Source organism: Pristiophorus japonicus, chromosome 2 (assembly GCF_044704955.1).
Source record: "Pristiophorus japonicus isolate sPriJap1 chromosome 2, sPriJap1.hap1, whole genome shotgun sequence".
NCBI classification, from domain to species: domain Eukaryota; kingdom Metazoa; phylum Chordata; class Chondrichthyes; family Pristiophoridae; genus Pristiophorus; species Pristiophorus japonicus.
Window position 1 is genome coordinate 271,702,548 of NC_091978.1, and position 24,843 is coordinate 271,727,390.

The window sequence follows — 24,843 nt, forward strand, 5'->3', positions numbered from 1 at the left end:
CATAAAATTTCAAACCTGAGGTCGATCGCACCGGGACGCCACTCGGCCAGGGGCGGGCATCGGGTCCCACACACACAGCGGCTGCAGCACACACACATAGAGGCCGGGGGCGAGAAGCTACTGCACATATGCGCACACTCCACTACACATATGCAGACGTCCCGGCACTGTTTTTAGCGCAGGACGCTGGCTCTTCCCCCGACTCAACTGGCCACGCTGAGCGATGACCGAGGAGAGGCCGGACAGCGGCCAAAGTGGGAAGCGATTTTTTTTGGCGCACTTATCAATGGAGAAAAGCGTTGCATCTCCGGTAAGTGCGCCAAAAAAAGGGGTGGGCCAAATTTGAACCCATTCTTACTAAAGTTGAAGGAATTCCAGTTATGCTCAGGATATGGCACTGTGAACTTGAAATTCATTTGGGATCCAATGTCTGCCATAACATGCAGGAGAACTTCTCTCCCACCACTTAACATACATGCGGTTATGACATTTATGTTTTTGTACGTAACGTACCAACGTGCCACAAGGAACATAATCGAGCAAACCATCGGGCTGCTGAAGCAATGGTTCCGGTGCCTTGACCACTCGGAAGCAGCACGCAAGTACTCTGCGAAGCAGGTGTCCCATTTCGTGGTGTTCCCATTTTCAGTGGTGGTTAACACGCATTGCCGGTGACACTGGCAATTCTCATGGCGCACACAAATTTTTCTCCCTATACCCCTAAAAATAAATCCCAGTTCTCTGTTAGCAGTTTACATTGCTTTGTTGAGATGCGATGCTGTTTTTATTTATTCGTTCACCTATTTCTTTGGATCCCTTTGCTCTTCTACCCCATTCAGTTTCTTATTTGCTCAGGTGAAGGGGATGTTTCTATTTTTCCTACCGATTCACCTCACATTTATCTATGTTAAAGTTTATTTGCCACTTAACTGCCCAGTCTACAGGTTTTCTAATGTCTTCTTGTATTATGTTGCATTCTTCCTCAGTGTTAGCTGTACCCCCCGCTCCCCGCCCTCCCAGGTTGGTATCATCTGCAAATATTGATTGTGAGTTACTTGTTCCAAAGTTGAAATCATTAATGTAAATTATGAGTATCAGTGGTCCCAGCACTGATTCTTGTGGAATACCGCTTTCTATCTTCCTCCAATCTGAATAACTACCCATTACCCCATCTCACTGCTTTCTATTTTTTAGCCAATTTGCTACCCATTCAGCAATTTGTCCCTTGACTCCACATGCCCTAACCTTTGTCACGAGCCTTCTGTGTAGTACCTTAAAAAAGCCTTCTGAAATTCCAAGTATATGGCATCTACTGCATTACTCTTGTCTACTCTACTACCTTTTCAAAGAATTCTATCAGCTTATATAAGCATGATTCAGCCTTTTGGAATCATGATGTCTATTTTTTATTATATTTTCTGTCTCCTATCACTTCTATCACTTCCATTCCAGTATCGCTCCTATCTCTGACGTTAAGCTGACTGGTTCGCAGGTTTTGTTCTATCTTCCTTTTTATATATAGGGACAACATTAGCTGTCCCCTAGTCCTCTGGCACTATACCCTCTTCTAAGGAACTTTAATATATGTAAACTAGTGCCTCTGCTATCTCCTTCGTCAGGGCCAAAATTGCCCACTGTCTGAAACGAGGCGCACCTACTGGTTTCGATGTGTTCTGGCCATCCCATGCATTGGGTGGCTTAACTGTCAAAATTCAGCAGGTCTGTCTTTTTGTTCGAGTGGGGCGGAAGTGGCCTCATCATGGGGGTGGAAATGGAGATGGGGTGCAGTGGCCATCACGAGCAGGGGGGGAAGTGGGGGCAGGGTGGAGTATCCGAGGCTGCCAGTCATCAGTGCAGCACATGTCATCGCGCTGGCGCATCACAATGTCTCTCCCCTTCAGTTGAAAGGGAGGGCCACTGTGAACTCTGCAGCCACTTTAGTGGCAAGCACTGGGCCACCAGGGAGGATTTCAGCTGGGCCAGCGGCCTGGAAACCAAGAGGGGACAAAAAAATTTAAATGGCGGCCGCGGCAGAGCGCTCTCCCCTTTTAGGGCGCCCGGGCCGCCATGCTACAGAGAGTGTACTGACAGCAAAAGCTATTGAGAGCACTGATCGGTGGTGGTAATACTGGAAAAGGGGCAATTTCCCGAGGGGCAATTTCATGAGGGGGACCCTGCCGGTCCGTAAAGGGTTGGTGTGTGCACACCACGGCAGGAAAATGGGCGGAGCGGTCCCGGACACTGCTCCAAAAGTAAAGGAGGGCCATTCCGCGCCGCACAGTGGCCGCCGTTTTTCAGGCGGCCAGAGGCCTTATTGGAAGGGGCAATTTCGGCCACCTAATTTCCTTGAGTATGTGTGGGTGAATACCATCTGGATCTGGGGTTTTATCCTCTTCTAGTTTTCCTAGTTTGTCAATTATTTTCTCTCTTTCTATCCCAACTGTATTAATCTTTTTAAGCTCACTTTCTAGTGAAGGGTTTATTTTGTTATTTTCTTTAGTAAAAACTGATTTGAGATAGTTATTCAATATGTCTGCTATTTCTCTGTCAATATCTGTTCATTTATCTTATTCATCCTTTAGTGACCCCATTATAATTTTCCTTTTGTTATTTATGCGTCTACAGAATACTTTATTATTTCTTTTTATATTCTGTGATAATTTGATTTTGTATATTAAATATTGGGAAGACTGAAGCCATTGTCTTTGCCCTCGCCCCCTCCGCCCCCCCCCCCACCCCCACAAACTCTGTTCCCTAGCCACCAACTCCATCTCTCTTCCCAGTATCTGTCTGAGGCTGAACCACACTGTTTGCAACCTAGGTGTCATGGTTGACTCTGAAATGAGCTTCCGACCACATATCCGCGGCATAACTAAAACCGCCTATTCCCACCTCCATAACATTGCCTGTCTCCGTCCCTGCCTCAGATCATCTGCTGCTGAAACCCTCATCCATGCCTTTGTTATCTCTAGATTTGACTATTCCAACACACTCCTTGCTTGCCTCCCACATTCTACCCTACGTAACCTTTGGACATCCAAAACTCGGCAGCCTGTGTCCTAACTCACACCAAGTCCCGTTCACCCATCACCCCTGTGTTCGTTGACCTACATTGGGTCCTGGTTATGCAATGCCTCAATTTCAAAATTCTCATCCTTGTTTACAAATCACTCCATGGCCTCGCCCCTCCCTATCTTTGTAATCTCCTTCAGTCTCCCAACCTCCCACTCTCCCGAGATATCTGCATTCCTCAAATTCTGCCCTCTTGAGTATCCCTGATTATAATCGCTCAACCATCAGTGGCTATGCCTTCAGCTGCCTAGGCCCTCATCTCTTGAACTCCCTCCCTAAACCTCTCCGCCTCTGTATTCTTGTTCCTCCTTTAAGACGCTCATTAAAAGCTACCTCTTCTGCTGTAATTTCTTATATGGCTCGGTGTCAAATTTTTGTCTTATAACACTCCTGCGAAGTGCCTTGGGATGTTAAAGGTGTGATATAAATACACGTTTTTGTTGTAATTTCTTTTTGCCTTCTTGATTTTTTTTTTACTACTCTCCCAAGTTCCCTTTCATCCTCTCCTTTTATATCTAAGTACTTCTTATGTTTCTTTTTCTTTAAATTCAGTTTTCTGTTTAGTTCTTTCGGGCCGATTTTCATCAAGGCCTCTGCATGCCCAAGTGCCACCCAAAGTGCCGCCGATGGTCGCCGAGGTACCGGACGGTACTTTGGGTGGGATATTCATCGCCGAGGTCCCTCGAAGGTCGGCAGGTGGCAAATGGATGATGTATGCTGCCAATGTGAGCGGCAGTGGGCAGGAGTACCGCCGAGGATGGAGTCGGGCCTACGGAGGGTTGAAGACCTGAAAAAAAAATCATCAGTAAAAAATGTTTAAAACTACCGGAAGACCTTCAGGGGACCCCTGTGGAAAAAAATATATAAAATGTTCACTAACCTTTTTTTTCAGGTTCTTCATCCTTACCGTCAGGGACAGACTAGCCTCCTTGCAGCGGTCCACCCCCATTCTGGTGCCGACTTGCGCCCGCATCAATATGGGAGCTCGGTGGGCGGGCGCTCAGTTGCGCCACTTGCCCGTCTGCTGATGTCAGCGGGCAGTTCCTAGCAGCTCTCCCCTCCTGCCCGCTCCAGGCCATTTCCAAATACAAGAGCAATGTCGGCAGTGAGTTGATGAATTTCAGCCCCTTTATTTATCCACAGTGCCCCATAATTAGCTTGCTTATTTTGGGAATTTAGTAGAATACATTTCTCTTGAATTCTGATTACTCTTTTAAAGATTTCCCACTTTTTTTTGTCTCTTTGTTTTTCAACATTTTCACCTAATTTACCTTTTTTAGTTCCACCTTCATTTCCTCAAAATTTGCTCTTTTCCAATCTATTACCTTCGTCTTTGTCCTACTTATGTCACTCTGGATCCTAATCTTGAACCTTCCTATGTTGTGATCATTACTACCAAGATGCTCTCCTACTCTTCTCCTATTTGTTCTGGTTCATTACCAATTACAAGATCTAGCAGTGATTATTTTCTTGCTGGACTTCTTACGTACTGAGTAAGAAAGGAGTCCTATATACACTGTAAAAACTCAATTCCCTTTTCTCCTTTAGCCATTTCTTCCTGCCAGTTTATTTGGGGGTAGTTGAAATCTTCCATGATTATTATTATATGCCTGTTACTCACTTCATAGATTTTCCTACATATTTCTTCCTCCAATCCTTTTCCACTATTTGGTTATCTATAGCATGACCCTATTAGGCCCCTCGCACCTCTGTCAAGCCCAAATGGTGACTGGTGTGCAACGGCAACCACACATTAAAAAAAATCCTCGCTCAGGCATCTTCCACCCTTCAAGATGTAGTTGGGGATCTGGAATATTAGGTCCTTCATTGAAACATCTGTGAACTCATCCTTTTTTGGCATGGAAGTAAGTCATCCTCACTTTGAGGGACTGCCTATGATGATGATAGGGTGAAGAATCCCTCCTTACCTTTTAATTCAATCAATATGGATTCTGTATCTATCTTACTGCTAGTTATTTCCTTTTTTCTACTGCCATTATGTTATTTTTAACTTGTACAGCTACTTCACTTCCCTGTCTTCCTTTCCTTTCCTTTCTAATTGTGTTATATTCTGCAATAATTAGTTGCCAATCCTGTCCTATATGCAGCCATGTTTCAATTATCTCCACTATATCCGGATTCTCTCCACAAATGATTGCCTCCAGTTCATCCATTTTGTACATGGTTGTATCAACAGTTTAAATTGTTTTTATTTATTATTCCTCGCTCTGTTTTTAGTAGTTATTTTACCTTTATGCTCCATGACTTCATCGGACTTCTGGCCATTCATGTTATCCTTATTCCTTCCTTTACTCTCTTTTCCTGATTCTGTTTTACCCACAAACATTGTGAATTCTTAATCGCAACCATTATTTTTTTTTGCTCACTCACAACCAACCACAGAAAGAAGGAGATCAACATGGCTGAGGAGTTAATGGTTTATTAAATAATAAACAAGGTACTTTATATGCAGTTCAAAAGAAGAAAACAAATCTGCAAAAATAAAATAACCATAATACAGCAGGTATACAGTGCTACACATAGGTATATTCGTTATAGATGGGGTGATTCTGTGATCTGGTGCTCCCAATGAGGTGTGGCACTATCAGGCTGTGCATCCCAGGAAAACATGGGCTGTGGGTCTGTGATTTCCTGAGGTACGTTCCCTTCTTGGAGTGCTGCATCACAAAATTACTCCTACACTTTCAGAAATACCAGAATTAGTGACCAAAAATACAATCATAACTAGTTTCAAATAAAATGAACAGTTAAATAACATTATGTTGTATTGGACATATATTCAAGGCATTATATGCATTTCATTACATTTGAAGCCATCAACACTAGAACAGTTACTTTAAGCACAGCCTTTCTCTCGCAATACATCCTGGTTAGTGTGATTGTAGTTTATATATCTATTACATATAGCGAAATAATCTGGTAACAAAGAAAATCTATCACGCACTGTTGTTATAAAATGGACAACAAGGGAAACAAAGAATGCATAAATGTTAATAGTTTTACAATTGAGCATTTATCTGAAGCCGTCCATTTCATGTAGCCCTGTTGGCTGGTCAGTATGACACCAGTGAGCTATTTCAAATTAGCTCTTGCCATTTGATTGATGCCCCTACCAGCGTGATAAAGCCTACATACATATTTGAAGTCACAATACATAATAACATTCGACAGTGCATATAGTGATATACCATTTCACCCACTAATTTTAGACATATCAACAGTCAATTTGTCCATAAACTGAATACCGACAATTTCCATGTTTAAAAATAAAAGAAAAGACATCAACTAAATGTTACCAGTATGTAACTGGTATAAATACCACAGGATGCCTGTCAGTGAAACACTACTTTTGTCCCATTTGTGCCCAGTGCCTGGAGAAGCCACTTTCTAATCAGTTGCTAGCAAGGTTTCAGGGCTCAGTTCTGCCATACAAAAGTTATGTTTGACTCAGTGACATTGTATTCGCATCCACGTCCATAGGAGATAGAACATTTTTCCGATATTCCAATGTCCTACACGCCTAAGTAGTTAAGACTAACTAAACAACTAAACAGTTCTGTATGCCTCCTACTCACTCAGTGATTTCTTACAATGTGTCTGGATCTTTTCTAGAAATGTCATGGAAAACCTGATTTGGCATGAAAGAGAATATTATGTAGATACTATTTTTTTGTTTGTGATTATATACAGCTTACAAGTATGTAAAGTGGGCCAACAAAGAGCTCACTGTACTGCAAAGCTATTTGTCTGTATTCTACATGACTTACATTTTTCCAATTTATCTTTTTCCCTTTCCCCCCATTTTTCATTCACTTCCCTGATGGTAGCATAGAAGTTATGAATTATATTTCAACTGTGTTTACTAAATAGAACCAAGATACATATTTAAAGCATTTTCTTCAAAGTAAAATTAGCAAGTTATAAAAATTATCTGTTAAGGTTACAGGATATTAAAGATCACAAATAAGTACCTATTCAAAACTTGAAGAGGCTTATTTTCGATTAGACACTATTTAAACAGGCAGAGATGCACAATATAGTCATCGTTCTAAAAACTGATGAAGTCTTCACTGCATATGGCAGCTAACAAAAACCGTATAAGTAAAAAAACTCACTCAGCCATGGAAAAGTTAATTTAAAGGAGTGGTAATTATCTCAAGATAATATTTTTCATGAAATTAAAAGTACTTGTAGAACTCTTAACGTAGGGTCTGTAATTTGTAAATGCTGTATAATGAATAAATTTGCTATTATTATCAAGTCCTCAAGCTTAGAACAAATAAACACTCGTATGTATATATATGTTGACTGAATGAAGTGCGGAGAATGAAAACAAGAGCGAAAGGCAAATATCTACCAGTGTTTAGATTGTCTTTATTAATTTATATTAAACCTGACTGGGTCTAGGTGCAAAGGAAAACACAAGAGTTATTAAGGCTAAAGTATTCTATTTAAGAAAATATTGCCTGAGAGAATCTGCATGTGCTGCGCATCCCGGCATGAGTGCCAGCCTGTGTCCTCCACCGCTAACCCCCCTGAGGTTCGCAGGGTCAGTGGACAGAACCATGACTAGTGGTGTCTTTGGCAAATTTGGGGCACATCTGAGGTGAACCATCTTATTGAAGAAGCTGGAAACAGCAGCTGGAACTTTCTGGGCCGGGTAGATGCAGGGTTTCCCCCCTCAGAAAGAGGCTGCCTTTAACACTAGTGTCAGGGGCAACGTAATAGAATCATACAGCACAGACAGCCATTCAGCCCATCGTGTCTGTGAAAGAGCTATCCAATTAGACCGACGTCCTTGCTCTTTGCCCATAGCCCTACAGATTTTTCCTTTTCAAGTATATACATCTAATTTCCTTTAGAAAGTTACTATCTTCCACCACCCTTTCAGCAGTGCATTCCAGATCACAACATCTCACTGCGTGAATCATTTCCCCCCCTGGATTTTTTGTCAGTTATCTTAAATCTGTGCCCTCTGGTTACTGTTCTTCCTGTCAGTGGTCAGTGGAAACAGTTTCTCCCCATATACTTTATCAAAACCCCTTATAATTTTGAACACCTTTATTAAATCTCTCCTTAACCTTCTCTGCTTTAAATCCCACCTTCTCTAGTCTCTCCACATAACTAGTCTTTCCCTTGTCCCTGGTATCATTCTGGAAATCTCCTCTACACCTTCTCCAAGGCCTTGACATCCTTCCTGAAGTGTGGTGCATAGAATTGGATACAATACTCTAGCTGAGGCCTAACCAGTGATTTAGAAAGGTTTACTGTAATTTCTGTACTCACTGTCTCTATTTATAAAGCCAAGAATGCTTTTTGAACAACCTTATCAAGTTGTCCTGCCAGCTTCAAAGATTTTTGTACATTAAATATATATTTTTAAATGCATCCCTAAATGTCATGGATCCAGGCCTCATCCATTTTAGTGAAGCACACCTGGTGAGACCAAGCATACCTGCACCAACCCAATGCCGGGTCCTGATTATGAGCAGGGGTGAAGGAACTCCTGATTTAGGAAGACCCCAACTTGCTTATGTCGATGGCCTTGAAGAAGCAAGCAGAGTCTCCCAATCCAAATGGCCATCCTGGATACTTTGATCCATGGCTGGAACCTAATGTGCCCGCAGGAATCCACTGAAAAAGCTGTGCATTTTCTGTCCCACTGTATTTAAAATAAATTATGACTGATAATACTGTTTCCACAATGAACATTACAACATAGACAGAGGTGACTAGGATTCAGCCAATTGGTAGAGCATGTTTGTGTACCAGAATACTACTTTATGCAGTGTAGGCTTTCCTCCATGATGCAGAACAGATTTAATTCTCAGCTGAGCCACCTGGGGAAGGGTTGAGTATTTTGCCAAAAAGAAGAAAAGACAGAAGGAAAATCAGTAAATGAGTCATCCTAAATCCTTCTTGTTCTGTCCCTGGTGGCTGAATCTAGAATTGCAATTGGTGTAACCCTGGGAAGAGATTATGAACAGAATTTTCTGAGGCTCCACAGCAGCGGCCAGGCCTCACACAAAGTGAATGGCTTTTGGAAAATTGTGTGTGTGTTGCCCACAATTTTTCATTAATTAATATCAACAGATAAAAAATAATGGACAAGGCACCCACAGTTTTCCACTGAGTCACTCACTGAGTGTGAAGCCCCATCGGTGGTACGGGAACTTGGTAATTCCACGACCAGTGCCTACCTACTTGTTTTGGAATTAAATGTGACATGGAGGGGCATTTTAAAAATGATCAAAATATTCCCAAAAGAGTAAATTTTAATTGTTTACTTATAAAAATCCCGTGAAAGTATGCCGAACTATGACTTTTATTTTGTGGAGAAAGCTAGATTGTAATATTCTATTCTTCACTACAATTGAAAAAGTGGAGGAAACTTTGGGGTAGCTTTTCATCTTCCTATTAAGTATTGCCTGGGCAGAGCACAGAAAGAAAACAGTTAATGGAGCCTCCTTTTAAATTAATGGTGGAAAATGGGCTTCCTTACATGCATGTGATCCCCTTAGCCCAACTTTCCTTTCTGCGTCCGCCCAGGTGATGCTTAATGTCCAGACAGTAAAGATGAAAATCTATCCCATTGTATTTAAGTCCTGCAATGCATTCTGAGTAGGATGATGTCATTGTTACCAGCTGTAGCACACTAGTTAAAGCCATCTAGTTTCACATGGCAGCGTTCTACTTTAACAGCACTGGCTGAATTCACTAAAAGATACTTTGTGCCCTTATCTAAAATAAAAATGTGGAGATAAATCAAACATATAAACTGAATACTGACAATTTCCATGTTAAAAATAAAAGAAAAAGCATTGACTAAATGTTACCAGTATGTAACTGGTATAAATAGGTATTCGGAGCATTTTTCAGATGTTTAATTACTATCTCTCAAAGCACTTTAACTGTGTTGACATTCTCTGCTCTAACAGTAGCAAAAGCAAGATTAGCAATTCATTACAGCATCTGCCAGACAGGATTATTCTGCAAATAGATTGTTCAAACTTTGTCCATTTAATGATCATCGACATGATCAGACACATGATCCACTTGTCTACTTTTATGTATAGAATAGGACAATCGTGTGCTCCCTACTTACATAAATAAACACATTTCTGATATTCTCTCATTAAATTAGATACCACAACAAAAGAAACGTAGGGATGCGTCAGAGGAGCAGAAACTCTTAAAGCACTGAGCGATAAAGAGTGTTAAAGAATCAATTAAGACACAGCGCAGCATATTAGAGCCTCAAGACACTGCTATGGAATGGCAGGACAAGTTGATGCCTGCAATTTTAGTGTGTTGAAATTTGAAGGTTCTGCAATATAGGGATACACCAAGCAAAAGCCAAGGACCTCTGCACGGGGTAGGAAGAGCCACCTCAGGATGCTCTGTCATGCCTTCCTCTGGCTAGTTTCAAAGCTCTCCTGCCTATATAACCATCTCAATAACTTAATAAATAAGCAGCTGTGTTATATAAATTGGAATATAACTTTTTCTCATAAGTAAAAGAAATGCAGTACAGATATATATTTTTTAAATGATTCAAAATTCTGTGGACATTCGACAATGCCATGCTACTCAGAAAACATTGCAAGGAAAATAAATGGTTGGTTGTGAGAAATATACTGTTCTACAAGTTGGATTTCACCACAACAAAACAGCACAGAATTCACAACATTTTGCAAAAAACTGAGTTTACAAGTAAACCATTGAAATTTAAGATTAAAAAAAGCTAGAGTCTCCTTTACAAATCCCAAGAAACAAAGGTGCAGTTTAGTAACTTGGCTTCAGTTTCAAACTCTAATAGTATTGCAGAAAAATACTTTTATAATGAAAGTGATTTGTAATGTTTGCTTCTAGACGTTACCTCCTTGCCACTTGGGTAAGTACAACTGATTAGGGTCACCACTTCCCTTTAAAGGGCAGTTTTCATTGCCATTTGAAGGGAGTTAGACTTGTGGAAAGGGGAGGAGCTACATGGCTGACTTTTGAAATCTTTAACTTATACAATTTTTGTCTGAGAAATGCATACACATTTCAATCTATTGTGATAAAATTTGTGTTGAGGGTAATCTAATTGTTTTTTTCCTTCTTATAATGAACTTATAATTCAGATTTTATAGCACATATAATATTGATATACACTGTAGCTTCCATCTCCCAAATAGTGTTAGAATTGCAAAGGTACTGTTGTTTTGACGAGCTACAGAATCATTTTTCAACCTTTCTTTAGATATTTTCTATTTTTTATTATGTACTGCAATTCACATAAAAGACTGATTTTTAATACCATCAAAAATGAATGCACAGAATGAATGCTGCTATATAATATTTATAGTTTTGTTGCATTTAGTAAATAAAGTCTAAGTTTTATTGGAGCTATGATTGTTGTGTTGAGAATAAGTAGCTCCTCACCTCAGAGAATCTGTATGAGGCATTGGAGGAGGAAGCAGACTGCAGCAATTCATCATTCATCTTACCACAGGGCTCAGCATCCATTAATCTTACAAAGGGCTGCTATTGTAAAGTAAACAGTTTCAAAATATTCAATTATCCACAGCTTGCCATAAATGGATTTCTACTGCGTATTCAAACCAATTTTCTAGTTTTCAGTGCAAGCCGACAACTAATAACCAAAGTGCCGCAGGTGGAAACAACTGAAAGCTACGAAAAGCATACATTCTATTGTCTAACATTTACTCCACTGTAGTTTATACAACTTAATATACATCATGTGAAATACACCTTGCAGTACATACATCATTCACTGAAAATCTTCTGTAAATATTAATTAATTAATGTGCAACTTTGGACATGTGGCAACCTGTGCCATTATGATCCATTTTGGACAATTCTAAGCATACTTGTTAATGCTTTACTATTGCAACATTAGAGAAGTAAAAATTCTGGGCTTTAAAGTACAATTATAGCTCAGTTTACTACTACATCAGCTTCATTATTAAATACCAAGAGCCAAACATGACTTTTAATTGGAGATTACATGAGCATTATGGCTTAGAGGAAAATACACCACCCACACACACACACACACACACACACACACACTGAGTACTGCTGAGGTGAAGGTGACTGATTTGCATCCTGTTAATGCCATGAAACATGTAATTCTGTATATTCATCTCTCCTGACCTACTCAAAAACCCATAGCATTTGTGATGTGTACTTGTTCACAATTGCTCTTGAATTAATGATAGATGTTAAACAAAAAAAGCGCAGGTACATTGTTGGGGCTGGACCTTTGTTGTCATTAAGTGGAAACTTCAAACATCCAAAACTCATACATTTCCTCAAAAATAGACCCTGTGTAAAACAAAATGCTTGCGGATTAAACCAATAAAAGTTGGCTACAAATTATAAACCTTTACATAAGGGCTCATCAGCGTCAATGCAAAAAGTTCATCCAAGAATGACCAAATACTTGGATAAATATTTTCTGTAAATTATTTTTTTAAGTATTGCTAGTTCATTAACGTAACAATCATTAAAAAAAACTTAAGATAAACGCAGGCACTGAAAATTGAAAGCAGTTGCTCCATTAATAACGGCTCTGTAATCCAGGCTGGTGGTAAAATGTTTGCATTGTGTTTACAGATTTTGTTTCTTTCATTTTTTTAAAATTTGTTGCAGACTGAAATAAACACCAAAGCACGACTTACACACATGTATGGTGTTAGTGTTCATTTTTATATGCTCTGTAAATATAAATATTTCAAAGCAGTTATAAAGGGGTAATTTTACGAGTCCATTTTGCTAGCTGGGAGCCTCTTAATAATCAGAACATCATGGGTAGTGTGCCCGAATTTCCAATGTGTGTTGTCAGTGGGCCACCACCAGCACAGATTTGTAAAAATTATCCCCCTCCCCCTACAGACTACAGAAGTTATATTTTTTCTTTGTTGTCACTTTTAGGTAAAGTACTAAATATTTTGTAGCGAAAGGTGCAACTTTTAAAAGGATTTATAACAAATCCAATCTTTTCTGCACTAAACTGTAGGTTATGAAATCGGACGTGTAGCAGTTCTGATTTTGCACAATAAGCTGTTTCAGTATTCCTGCTGTGCTAATTGTATGCACTGATTTGAAACAAAAATAATTTATAAACTAAGCTCCTAGAATGATTTATTTTACAGTTACAATAAAGTATCTGAGCATTTCATGAGTCATTGAAAGATTTAGGCCCACATACACCTCATCACCGAATGTTGTTATCTTTTTTGTTCATTAAGGTGAGGGATGTTTGAATTGGTAAATGGAACTATTTCCCATTTTAAGCACTCAGTGTCAGCATCAAGCACTTCCAGGTCAGGTATAACATGGTTAGATGCAAAATAAAGGTTTCTTAGTACAACCTTAGTTCAATCCTTAAAAAAATAGCCACGACTGCACTGTTTTCAACACCATTCAACCTGTGGCCTCTGTCTGATAGATTGCTGGTTTTGTGCTGTGGGCCCACACCCAGTGGAAAATTTCACTTACGATGTGGACAGCCAGCAGACACAGCAACAGCATTTACTTGCATTTATATAACATATTTAACACAGTAAAACGTCCCAAGGCGCTTCACCGGAGCATTATCAAACAAAATTTGACACCAAACCACATAAGAAGATATTAGGACAGGTGACCAAAAGCTTAGTCAAAGAGATAGGTTTTAAGGAGTGTCTTAAAGGAGGTAAGAGAGGTGGCGAGGTTTAGAGAAGGAATTCCAGAGCCTGAGGCTGGGGCAGCTGAAGGCAGGGCCACCAATGGTGCAGCGATATTGGGGGTGTGCAAGACCCAGAATTGGAGGGGAGGGATGCAGATCGCAGGTTTCGGGGGGGAGCAATCGGGGGCGTGAGTTGTGTCAGCTGGCAGTAGCCTGTGGGATCGGAGTCTGGAGGGTGGGGGTTGGGGCCTGGGCGGGGGGGCAGAGATCAGGGTCGGGGGCAGGGGCGGGGGGTGGGGCGAAGATCAGATGTCGGGGTCGGGAGCAGGGCCTGAAGTTTGAGGATCTCGGGAGCGGCAGCGAAGTGCTGCTTTATAGGTAAATAACTTAGCTTTCGTGTTGCAGGCATTCTGCAGGGTTGGTTTCTCGAAGTGCAGCGAGTGCTGTCGCTGGCTGCCTCAGGACAAACCAATGTTGCTGTGGGGATCTGAAGCAGGCATTGGGCCCCTTATTTGCATATGCAAACAGCTTAATGCCTGCTTTAGGCATGGGTAAAAGCGTCTCTTGTTTGTCCTTACCCAATATCATGACACTTCCGGTTCGATGTGCACGTGCGTTTCCTGGCCGGCAATTAGGACATTGAAGAGGCTGCATAGCTCCTTGAAATATTGGTGTTGTAACCCAATTTCTAGGCCCATATATTAGTTTGGGGCAAGGGGGACATTCTGGCAAAAATAAACCCAAACATTTTCCAGGTCAATACATCATTCAAATTGGTGGGTTATTCAATGACAATTTCAAACTAAATGCAGGAGTCACTATCAGTAGAATGGGATTGGATGTTCCACCAGTGTACGGAAAAAATATATCAAACTGGACGACCTCAGTCATCATTTACAGAAACAGCAACTGGGTCCAAGCTTGGGCTGATTGCAAATAAAGCCTTACAACCAAGCAATGGTAAGCTAGCATGTAACTACCACAGACATAATGCATTACTCATTTCTATGCCGTATGTTTAAATGTAGTTGCTGTGAGTGGTATAGATGTTGCACATTTAAGAAAATGTTAGTGACATATTAATGGACACTAATCTAGGTAATTGCACATGGTGCCAGCATCTTGAGTATATGCTTGAGTATACTTGAATAAAGTGCAGTATTAACTTTGCTTCTTCTCCTGCTTCCCATCAAGCAAATTTTCCACAGGTGTCAGTGAGAAGCAGTAATTATACCCATATCCATTTCCCTAACTGATCTCAAGCTTCCTTCCTCCCAACGAGCCTATTAGCAATAATCTACTATTGTACCAGAATCATTGTTTAAGGACCTGGACCATTCATAGAGATGATAAAAAATTATTGCCATGTGGAAAATATTAAAGAGTTTTTTTTTGACCAGGATAAAATGCACTTTGGACACTAAATCCTGAGCTGCCCCTTTCCCTCCCTCCTTTGTCAAGCAGTCCTATTTTGCTATGGTTTAACTAGACAACTATTTCTTACATGTTTTCAGCAAACAACAGTCTAAGCTTAGAGCTTAATGGCTACAATACTTAGTTTTTCATGCAAGATTAGCAGAAACACAACCTCTAGGCCTGCACACATTCTGCAAACTGTTCTCATAATTAATCCGGGGATGAAATAACTTATAAGTTGTTCAAGTCGTGAGCACAGATTTTATTTTTCCTGGTAGGATTTTCATTGCTAAGGAGGACTTTCCCTGATGAAATTTATATATTTTTTCTGGTTAAAAGAGGCGTGCTTTTTTCTTCATGTCATTTCTCTTCCATAATGCAAGCCGATTAAATTCTTCTATAGTCAAACCAAACACCCGATAGAATTCCTCCGGAGACAAGTGCCGCTGGAAAAGAAAAAATATTACTGTATTTATGCCAAAAGGAGAATAAACATTTTTCTTCACAATTATTACAAATTACAAACAATAAATATAGAACAGTTCTAAATAAAACAGCAATTTTATTTAAAAACGTTCTGATGAAGGATCACATCTGTAGCATTAATCTATTACTCCCAGATATTGATTGATGTGCTGTACATTTCCAACAATTCCCATGTTTTAAGAACATAAGAAATAGGAGTAGGCCCTACGGCCCCTCGAGCCTGCTCCGCCATTCAATAAGATCATGGCTGATCATCGACCTCAACTCAACTTTCCCACTCAATTTCCATATCCCTTGATTCCCCTAGACGCCAAAAATCTATCTATCTCCACCTTGAATATATTCAGAGACTCAGCATCCACAGCCCACTGGGGCAGAGAATTACAAGATTCACAACCCTCTGAGTGAAGAAATTCCTCCTCATCTCAGTCTTAAATGGCCTGCCCCTTATCCTGAGACTGTGCCCCCTAGTTCTAGACATTGCAGCCAGGTGAAACAATCTACCCTGTCAATCCCCTTCAGAATCTTGTATGTTTCAATGAGATCACCTCTCATTCTTCTAAACTCCAGAAAGTTTAGGCCCATTCTACACAATCTCTCGTCATAAGGCAGCCCTCTCATCCCAGGAATCAATCTAGTGAACCTTTGTTGCAATACTTCCAAGGCAAATACATCCTTCCTTAGATAAGGAGACCAAAACTGTGCACAGTACTCCAGGTGTGGTCTCACCAAGGTTCTGTACTACTGCAGCAAGACTTCCTTACTCTTATACTCCAACCCCCTTGCAATAAAGGACAACATGCCATTTGCCTTCCTATTGCTTGCTGTACCTGCATGCTAGCTTTCTGTGTTTCTTACACAAGGACACCCAAATCTCTCTAAAAGCCAACATTTAAAAGTTTCTCACCATTTCAAAAATATTCTGGTTTTTTATTCTTCCTCCAAAAGTGAATAATCTCACATTTCCCAACATTATACTCCATCTGCCACCTTACTGCCCACTCACTTAGTCTATCTATATCCCTTTGCAGACGCTTTGTGTTCTCCTCACAGCTTACTGTTCCACCTAGCTTTGTATTGTTTCTATATTTGGATGTTGCTTTATATCTCTTAACATATCTGTCCAATCTGGAAATAGTTGGTAACTATTAGAGATCACTAATTTTAAACCCTTCCTGATTAAAGCTTCTCCTAAAACTACAAAAGAGGACGATCTCTCTCGCGCTCTCTACTAAAATGCATCAGTATTGTTGCTGGGTTTATTACTACATTGGTTCCAAGATATGATAGGAAAGAATAACAGTTATGCCAATATGCTTCAATATTAGTGGAAATTTTCACCTTCATCATTATAGAATCCGCTCAATTTAAAATTGAGGGTGACCCGCTCCACTAATTTACTAATAGAACTCCCTATAGGCAACTCACTGATTGGAAGGGCAGGAGATCTAGCAGAGTGGCTGCTTCTTAAAGGCAGCCTGCAGCACCTGAAAGGGAAGCTGCACTTACTGATGGTGATTGGGGTAAGTGATTTTCTAAAGCAGCAGGCAGCTTGACTTTGTCCAGAGGCCCCAGATTCTCCAATGCAGCTGTGATGGTAGTGATAGAGCAAGTGAGTAGCAGGAAGGAGGTCCCTTTCCCTTCAATGGATGACGGATGGCCAGGCAAATTAGTCAGCAGCAAAAGAGAGAGGTGGTAGAGCAAGCCAATGCTACCAGCATTGTTCCCAGGACTTGGCTGCAGTGCAGGAAGAGAGACCGCTGGGGGGGGGAGGCGGAAGAGAGGTGGAGAGATCCTGAAAAAGGAGGCTGGACTCTTGCTGTGGCCCATGTTTAATCCTTGCTTTGAACTTTTTCTAAATAATGGAAACATGCTAGCAATATACATCAGGTTGGTTAGTATCTGACTGAACGGAAGATAGGTAAACATTTTGGTATAATTCTTCATCAAAATTTACATCCAAAACTCTAACCAATTTTCCTTTATCAAATACAGACTGACATTCTGTACATTTTCAGCATAATTCGGTTGTTAAAAAAAATTTCCAGCACTAGATTCTATTTTAATCACTTGTTTTACTGATTGTTTATTGTTTCAGCTGCCAAGTAAGTTCAAGAGGACAACAGAATATGTTCAACAATAAGCTGATCTGGAGATGTGCAATAACATCTTCTGGCACAAGGCTGAATGCACAATCTCTTTGCTTTACAGTTAGGACTATTATAAACTGTCATGCTTCGGACAGGAAAATGCTACAATTTCTTTGGTTCTTAAGTAATAAAATGCAGGCTACATTCTATCACTGCCAAAAAACATGTTGTTTCATGAAAGAAATAAACTCAGTTATTCTGGCCCATATTTTCCACTTGCTGGATTTTTGGCACCCGCGCAAGTTAACGTATGATTTTTGTGTACGACCGCACCAGAAAAAAAAAAATCGGGGCTTTCACCAAAAAAATATGTGAATTTGGTGTCACGCTCTCCGAAGTTAGTCTGGGGGGCGGAGCTTCGAGTCTGCGCTAAAAACACTCTGGGCATGCGCGAAAAGCTGAAGATGCCAGGGCAACCAGAGACGCTGAAGCAAGCTGAAACCCGCTCCCCCGAAAAGACTGCTACCCCACCGCTGCCGAAAGGGTCACAAAGGACCTCACCTCCTGCTGGATGTGCGGCCATCGTTTCTCCCCCAGCTGGACCCACTGCCACCGCTCCCCCACGGCTGGATCCGCTGCCACCGCTCCCCCCCTGGCTGGACCCACTGCCACCGCTCCCCCCCTGGCTGGATCCGCGGCCACCGCTCCCCCGGTTGGATCTGCAGCTACCGCTCCCCCTCTCCCCCACTGGACCTGCTGCAATCCCGAGCCGAATGGCCCTCCTGCTCCCAAACTTCAACTTGCAGGGGGAGCGGGACTGAGCAGAGTAGGCCATTCGGCCCTGGATTGCAGCGGGTCCAGCTGGGGGAGGGAGCAGTCCTATGGCTCGGGGTTGCAGTGGGGGGGAACAGTCCTTTCGGCCCGGAAATCTTCTTCCCTTGCTCCAAAAAGAGTTCCCTGTGAAAAAAAAGTATTTTATTTTGTATTCTTATTGCCTCGCTCCTGTTCTCTTGTGCGCTGCGTCGATCCCTTAACTTCACAAATGCTTTTCTTTTGCGTTGCTTTTGGCCAGTGTGCGCTGCGCTGAAAAAAATCATGGACGGCCAAAATTGATTAAGTGCACAAAAACGGCGCCCGATTCCGTTTTGACTTAGGTCGGCTCCAAAAAATGCTATGGTAAAAAATACTGGCACACACAGTCAGCACTGATGTCCAAACGTTGGCGAAAGTTGGAAAGGGAGTATTTCACGCCAAAAAAGTTTGGACGCCAAAAAATGCGCACAATTGTGGCGAAAATAGGGGCCTATGTCTTTTTCATTTGCTAATGGCACATCTGTTCTGTGCTGCACGGTGAAGTGGTTGGAGATTGATTTAATGTGATGCCCAGAAAGCAATTAAGCAATACTGTTGCTATGAAGGCAGATTATCTCTTATGAGTTCTGCACTGTACAACACTTGGGCTAGATCATAAATACTTCATTGCTTGAATACAGTTTTTAATGTTTAATCATGAAAAAGAAGTCACAGCATTCACTTTGCCCAAACAAGACCATTTTCTCTCTAATGCTTCTCTGGAATTCTGGTGTACTGATATGGAAGCATGGCAAAAGCCAATTTGGTTATTATTAGCAATACCAGTTCAACGCTTTGCCAGATGGAGATTAATTAATTTCTTTGATTATCTGTTGTCCAGGAAGTGTTCGCTGCCAAATAACAGCCTAACAGCTATTCCCAATATACCATTGGTGAATTCCATCATATGGTCTTCATTTGACATCTGACTTTATGACCTTTTCAATATAAGATTCTGGAATTTGTTTAATTTTGGATTTTATTATTTTGGGAGAATAATTTTTTTAATTCATTCCTAGGATGTGGGTTTCGTTGACAAGGCCAGCATTTAACACCCTTCCCTAATTTCCCTTGAGAAGGTGATAGTGAGCCACCTTCTTGAACCGCGGCAGTCCGTGAGGTGAAGGTACTCCCACAGTGTTGTTAGGGAGGGAGTTGTAGGAGTTTGACCCTGTGATGATGAAGGAACAGCGATTTATTTCCAAATCAGGATGGTGTGTGACTTGGAGGGGAAATTGCAGGTGATGGTGTCCCCATGCGCCTGCAGCCCTTGTCCTTTGAGGTCGTAGAGGTCGCGGGTGTGGGAGGTGCTGTTGAAGAAGCTTTGGCAAGTTGCTGCAGTGGATCTTGTAGCTGGTACACACTGCAGCCACGGTGGAGGGAGGGAATTTTTAAGGTGGTGGATGGATGCCAATCAAGCGGGCTGCTTTGTCCTGGATGGTGTTGAGCTTCTTGAGTGTTGTTGGTGCTGCACTCATCCAGGCAAGTGGAGAGTATTCCATCACATTCCTGACTTGTGCTTTGTAGATGGTGGAAAGGCTTTGGGGAGTCAGGAGATGAGTCACTCGCCACAGAATACCCAGCCTCTGACCTGCTCTTATAACCACAGTATTTATGTGGCTGGTCCAGTTAAACTTCTGGTCAATGGTGACCTCCAGGATGTTGCTGGTGGGGGATTCATCAATGGTAACCACATTGAATGTCAAGGGGAGATGGGTAGACTTTCTGTTGTTGGGGATGGTCATTGCCTGGCACTTGTGTGGCATGAATGTTACTTGCCACTTATCAACCTAAGCCAGAATGTTGTCCAGGTCTTGCTGCATGTGGCACGGACTGCTTCATTACCCGAGGAGTTGTGAATGGAACTGAACACTGTAATCATCTGCGAACATCCCCACTTCTGACTTTATGATGGAGGGTAGGTCATTGATGAAGTAGTTGAAGATGGTTGGGCCTAGGACACTGCCCTGAGAAACTCCTGTCGGGATGTCCTGGGGCTGAGATGATTGGCCTCCAACAACCACAACCATGTTCCTTTGTGCCAAGTATAACTCTAGCCAGTAGAGAGTTTTCCCCCTGATTCCCATTGACTTCAATTTTACTTGGGCTCCTTGATGCCACAGTCAATCAAATGCTGCCTTGATGTCAAGGGCGGGTATTCTCACCTCGCCTTTGGAATTCAGCTCTTTTGTCCATGTTTGGATCAAGGCTGTAATGAGGTCTGGAGCCAAGTGGTCCTGGCTGGACCCAAACTGAGTATTAGTGAGCAGGTTATTTGTGAGTAAGTTCCGCTTTATAGCATTGCCGACGACACCTTCCATCACTTTGCTGATGATTGAGAGTAGACTGATGGGGCTGTAATTGGCCAGATTGGATTTGTCCTGCTTTTTGTGGACAGGATTTGCCCGGGTAACTTTCCACTTTGTTGGATAGATGCCAGTGTTGTAGCTGTACTGGAACAGCTTAGTTAGTGGTGTGACTAGTTCTTTCACCATCTGCCGCAAGCCCAGTCTGGCAGCTATCTCCTTCAGGACTCGGCCAGCTTGGTCAGTAGTGGTGCTACTGAGCCACTCTTGGTGATGGACAATGAAGTCCCGCACCCAAAGTATATTCTGTGCCCTTGTGTTCACCATGGAGGAGTACTGATTCATCAGCTGAGGGAGGGTAGTAGGTGGTAATCAGCAGGAAGCATCCTTGCCAATATTGGACCAGATTCCATGGGATTTCATGGGGTCCGGAGTCAGTGTTGAGGACTCCCAGAGCCACTCCTTCTCGACTGTATACCACTGTGCAGCCACCTCTGTTGGGAAGTCCAGCCAGTGAGACATGACATATCCAGGGATAGTAATGGTGGAGTCCAGGACATGAGTTGAAAGGTATGATTCTGTGAGTGTTATGTATGTAAACCTGTAAATACCATATCTAACCACAAGAGGGCTTATCCCCTGCACTTGTATCTAAGGAGGCCTCACAGGCTGGAGAGGCACTCTGCGATCTGTAATAAGGGACAGCGGTCACACCTTACTTTGAGCTTGCAGTATCTGGTCTGACTCTTTATTCAAGACATAACAACTGGCGACGAGATACAAATGACGAACTCAACCACAACAATGCAGAGAACTGTGGACCTCCTGGAGAAATTTTCAGAGGGAGATGATTGGGAAACCTTCGTGGAGCGACTCGACCAATACTTCGTGGCCAACGAGCTGGAAGGAGAAGCGAATGCTGCCAAATGAAGGGCGATCCTCCTCACCGTTTGCGAGGCACCAATGTATGGCCTCATGAAAAATCTGCTTGCTCCAGCAAAACCCACAGACAAGTCGTATGATGATTTGTGCACCCTGGTCCAGGAGCATCTAAACCCGAAGGAAAGCGTTCTGATGGCGAGGTATCGGTTCTACATGTACAAGAGGTCTGAAGGCCAAGAAGTGGCGAGCTATGTCGCCGAGCTAAGGCGCTTTGCAGGATATTGCGAAATTGAAGAACACTTGGAGCAAAGTTCTTTGTACTTGGCATTGGCCATGAAGTAATAGTTCGCTAACCCTGTAGAGTCCCCAACATTGAGTAAAGCCATAGCGATAGCCCAGGCGTTTATCGCCACCAGTGATAATACCAAACAAATTTCTCAGCACACGAGTGCTGCTGCAAGTACTGTAAACAAAGTAACGTTGTTTTCGATCAAAAGGTACAGGGCAGGACTTACACGCCTGCAGCTGCACTTCCGCAGATGACTCCGATTCCACCATCAAGGGTGGTGAATACAAGGCCATTAACACCTTTTTCGTGCTGCGGAGGTGATCATCATTTCCACTCATGCTGCTTCAAAGGATACGTTTGCAAGGACTGTGGAATAATGGCGAGCTGCAAACCCTGCTAATCCTGCAAACCACCATGTTGCAGAAGAGGACAGATCCACGGTCGATCACGACGAACCAGAGCCTCAGACCGAGGAGGCAGAGGTATATGGGATACACACATTTACCACAAAGTGTCCCCCGATAATGCTTAAGGTTGAATTAAATGGAGTCCTGGTGTCCATGGAGTTGGACACGGGCACAAGCCAGTCCATAATGAGCAAAAAGACTTTCAATAAATTGTGGTGCAGCAAGGCCTCAAGGCCAGTCCTGACTCCCATTCGTACTAAACCGAGAACGTACACAAAGGAACTGATTCCCATAATCGGCAGTGCTCTTGTAAAGGTCACCTACGATGGAGCGGTGCATGAGTTACCACTCTGGGTAGTACCGGGCGATGGCCCCACGCTGTTCAGCAGGAGCTGGCTGGGAAAGATACGCTGGAACAGGGATGATGTCCGAGCGCTTTCGTCCGTCGACGACACCTCATGTGCCCAGGTCCCCTCGCTGTTCGAACCAGGCATCGGGAAGTTCCAAGGAGCAAAAGAGCAGATCCATTTGATTCCGGGAGCTCGACCCATCCATCACAAGGCAAGAGTGGTACCTTACATGATGAGAGAGAGGGTGGAGATCGAACTGGACAGGCTGCAACGAGAGGGCATAATTTCTCCGATCAAATTCAATGAGTGGGTCAGTCCGATTGTTCCAGTCCTCAAGGGAGACGGCACCATCAGAATCAGTGGTGATTACAAAGTAACTATCAATCGTTTCTCACTGCAGGATCAATACCCGCTACCGAAGGCAGATGACCTATTTACGACGCTGACGGGAGGGAAAACGTTCACGAAGCTGGACTTGACCTCGGCCTACATGACGCAGGAGCTGGAGGAATCATCGAAAGGCCTCACCTGCATCAACACGCACAAAGGTCTCTTCGTTTACAACAGATGCCTGTTTGGGATTCGATCGGCTGTGGCGATATTCCAGAGGAACATGGAAAGCTTGCTGACGTCGGTCCCGCACACCGTGGTCTTCCAGGACAACAGCTTGGTTACAGGTCGGAACACCGTCGAGGAGGTTCTTAGTCGGCTTAATCTGTGGGGCTCAGGTTAAAACACTCGAAGTGCGTTTTCCTGGCACCTGAAGTGGAGTTCCTGGGGAGAAGAATTGCGGTGGACGGCATCAGGCCCACCGCTTCGAAGATGGAGGCAATCAAGAATGCACCGAGACCATAGAATGTGACGGAGCTGCGGTTGTTTCTAGGACTCCTGAACTATTTTGGTAACTTCTTACGGGGTCTTAGCATATTGTTAGAACCCCTGCACTCTTTATTGCGTAAAGGAGATGAATGGGTATGGGGTAAAAGCCAACAAAATGCCTTTGAGAAAGCTAGAAAGCTGTTATGTTCAAACGAATTGCTTGTGTTGTACGATCCATGTAAACGTTTGGTACTAGCATGTGATGCGTCGTCGTATGGGGTCGGGTCTGTACTGCAACAAGCTAATGAATTTGGGAAATTGCAATCATTTGCTTATGCATCCAGAAGTCTGTCTAAGGCCGAGAGAGCTGTCAGTATGATCGAAAAAGAAGTGTTAGCGTGTGTTTACAGGGTAAAGAAAATGCGTCAATATCTGTTCGGGCTCAAATTTGAATTGGAAACCGACCATAAGCCGCTTATATCCCTCTTTTCAGAAAGCAAGGGGATAAATACAAATGCATCGGCCTGCATCCAGACATGGGCGCTCACATTGTCTGCATACAATTACGCCATCTGCCATAGGCCAGGCACAGAAAACTGTGCCGATGCTCTCAGTAGGCTACCATTGCCCACCACAGGGGTGGAGATGGCACAGCCCGCAGATTTAGTCGTGGTAATGGAAGCATTCGAGTGTGAGCAATCACCTGTTACCGCCCGACAGATTAGAACCTGGACAAGCCAAGACCCCTTACTGTCCTTAGTAAAAAACTGTGTGCTCCACGGGAGTTGATCAAGTGTCCCGTTAGAGATGCAAGAGGAAATAAAGCTATATCAGCGGCGCAAAGATGAAATGTCTATACAGGCAGACTGCCTCCTATCGGGTAGTGGTGCCAAAAAAGGGCAGGGACACTTTCATCAGTGATCTTCACAGCACCCACCCAGGCATCATAATGATGAAAGCGATAGCCAGATCCCATGTGTGGTGGCCCGGTATCAATGCAGACTTAGAGTCCTGCGTGCACAAATGTAATACATGTTCACAGTTAAGCAATGCACCCAGAGAGGCACCACTAAGTTTGTGGTCCTGGCCCTCCAAACCGTGGTCCAGGGTCCATGTCGACTATGCAGGCCCATTCTTGGGAAAAATGTTCTTCGTGGTTGTAGATGCGTACTCCA

General features: G+C 42.7%; 1 protein-coding gene across 13 annotated transcripts in view; it reads right to left on the bottom strand.

Annotated features, from left to right (window-relative positions):
* Window positions 1-5,496: 5,496 nt before the first annotated feature.
* Window positions 5,497-24,843, bottom strand: part of ablim2 (actin binding LIM protein family, member 2) — a 743,081-nt gene continuing 723,734 nt past the window's right edge. For 12 of the 13 annotated variants that reach the window (XM_070871385.1, XM_070871380.1, XM_070871379.1 and 9 more), the window contains one exon: window positions 10,811-15,633. In XM_070871385.1, the coding sequence (XP_070727486.1) occupies window positions 15,520-15,633 (114 nt within the window). In that variant the 3' untranslated portion in view covers window positions 10,811-15,519. Of the gene's footprint in view, window positions 5,770-10,810; window positions 15,634-24,843 lie in introns of those variants that run through there. The other variant, XM_070871382.1, reaches the window with a different exon arrangement.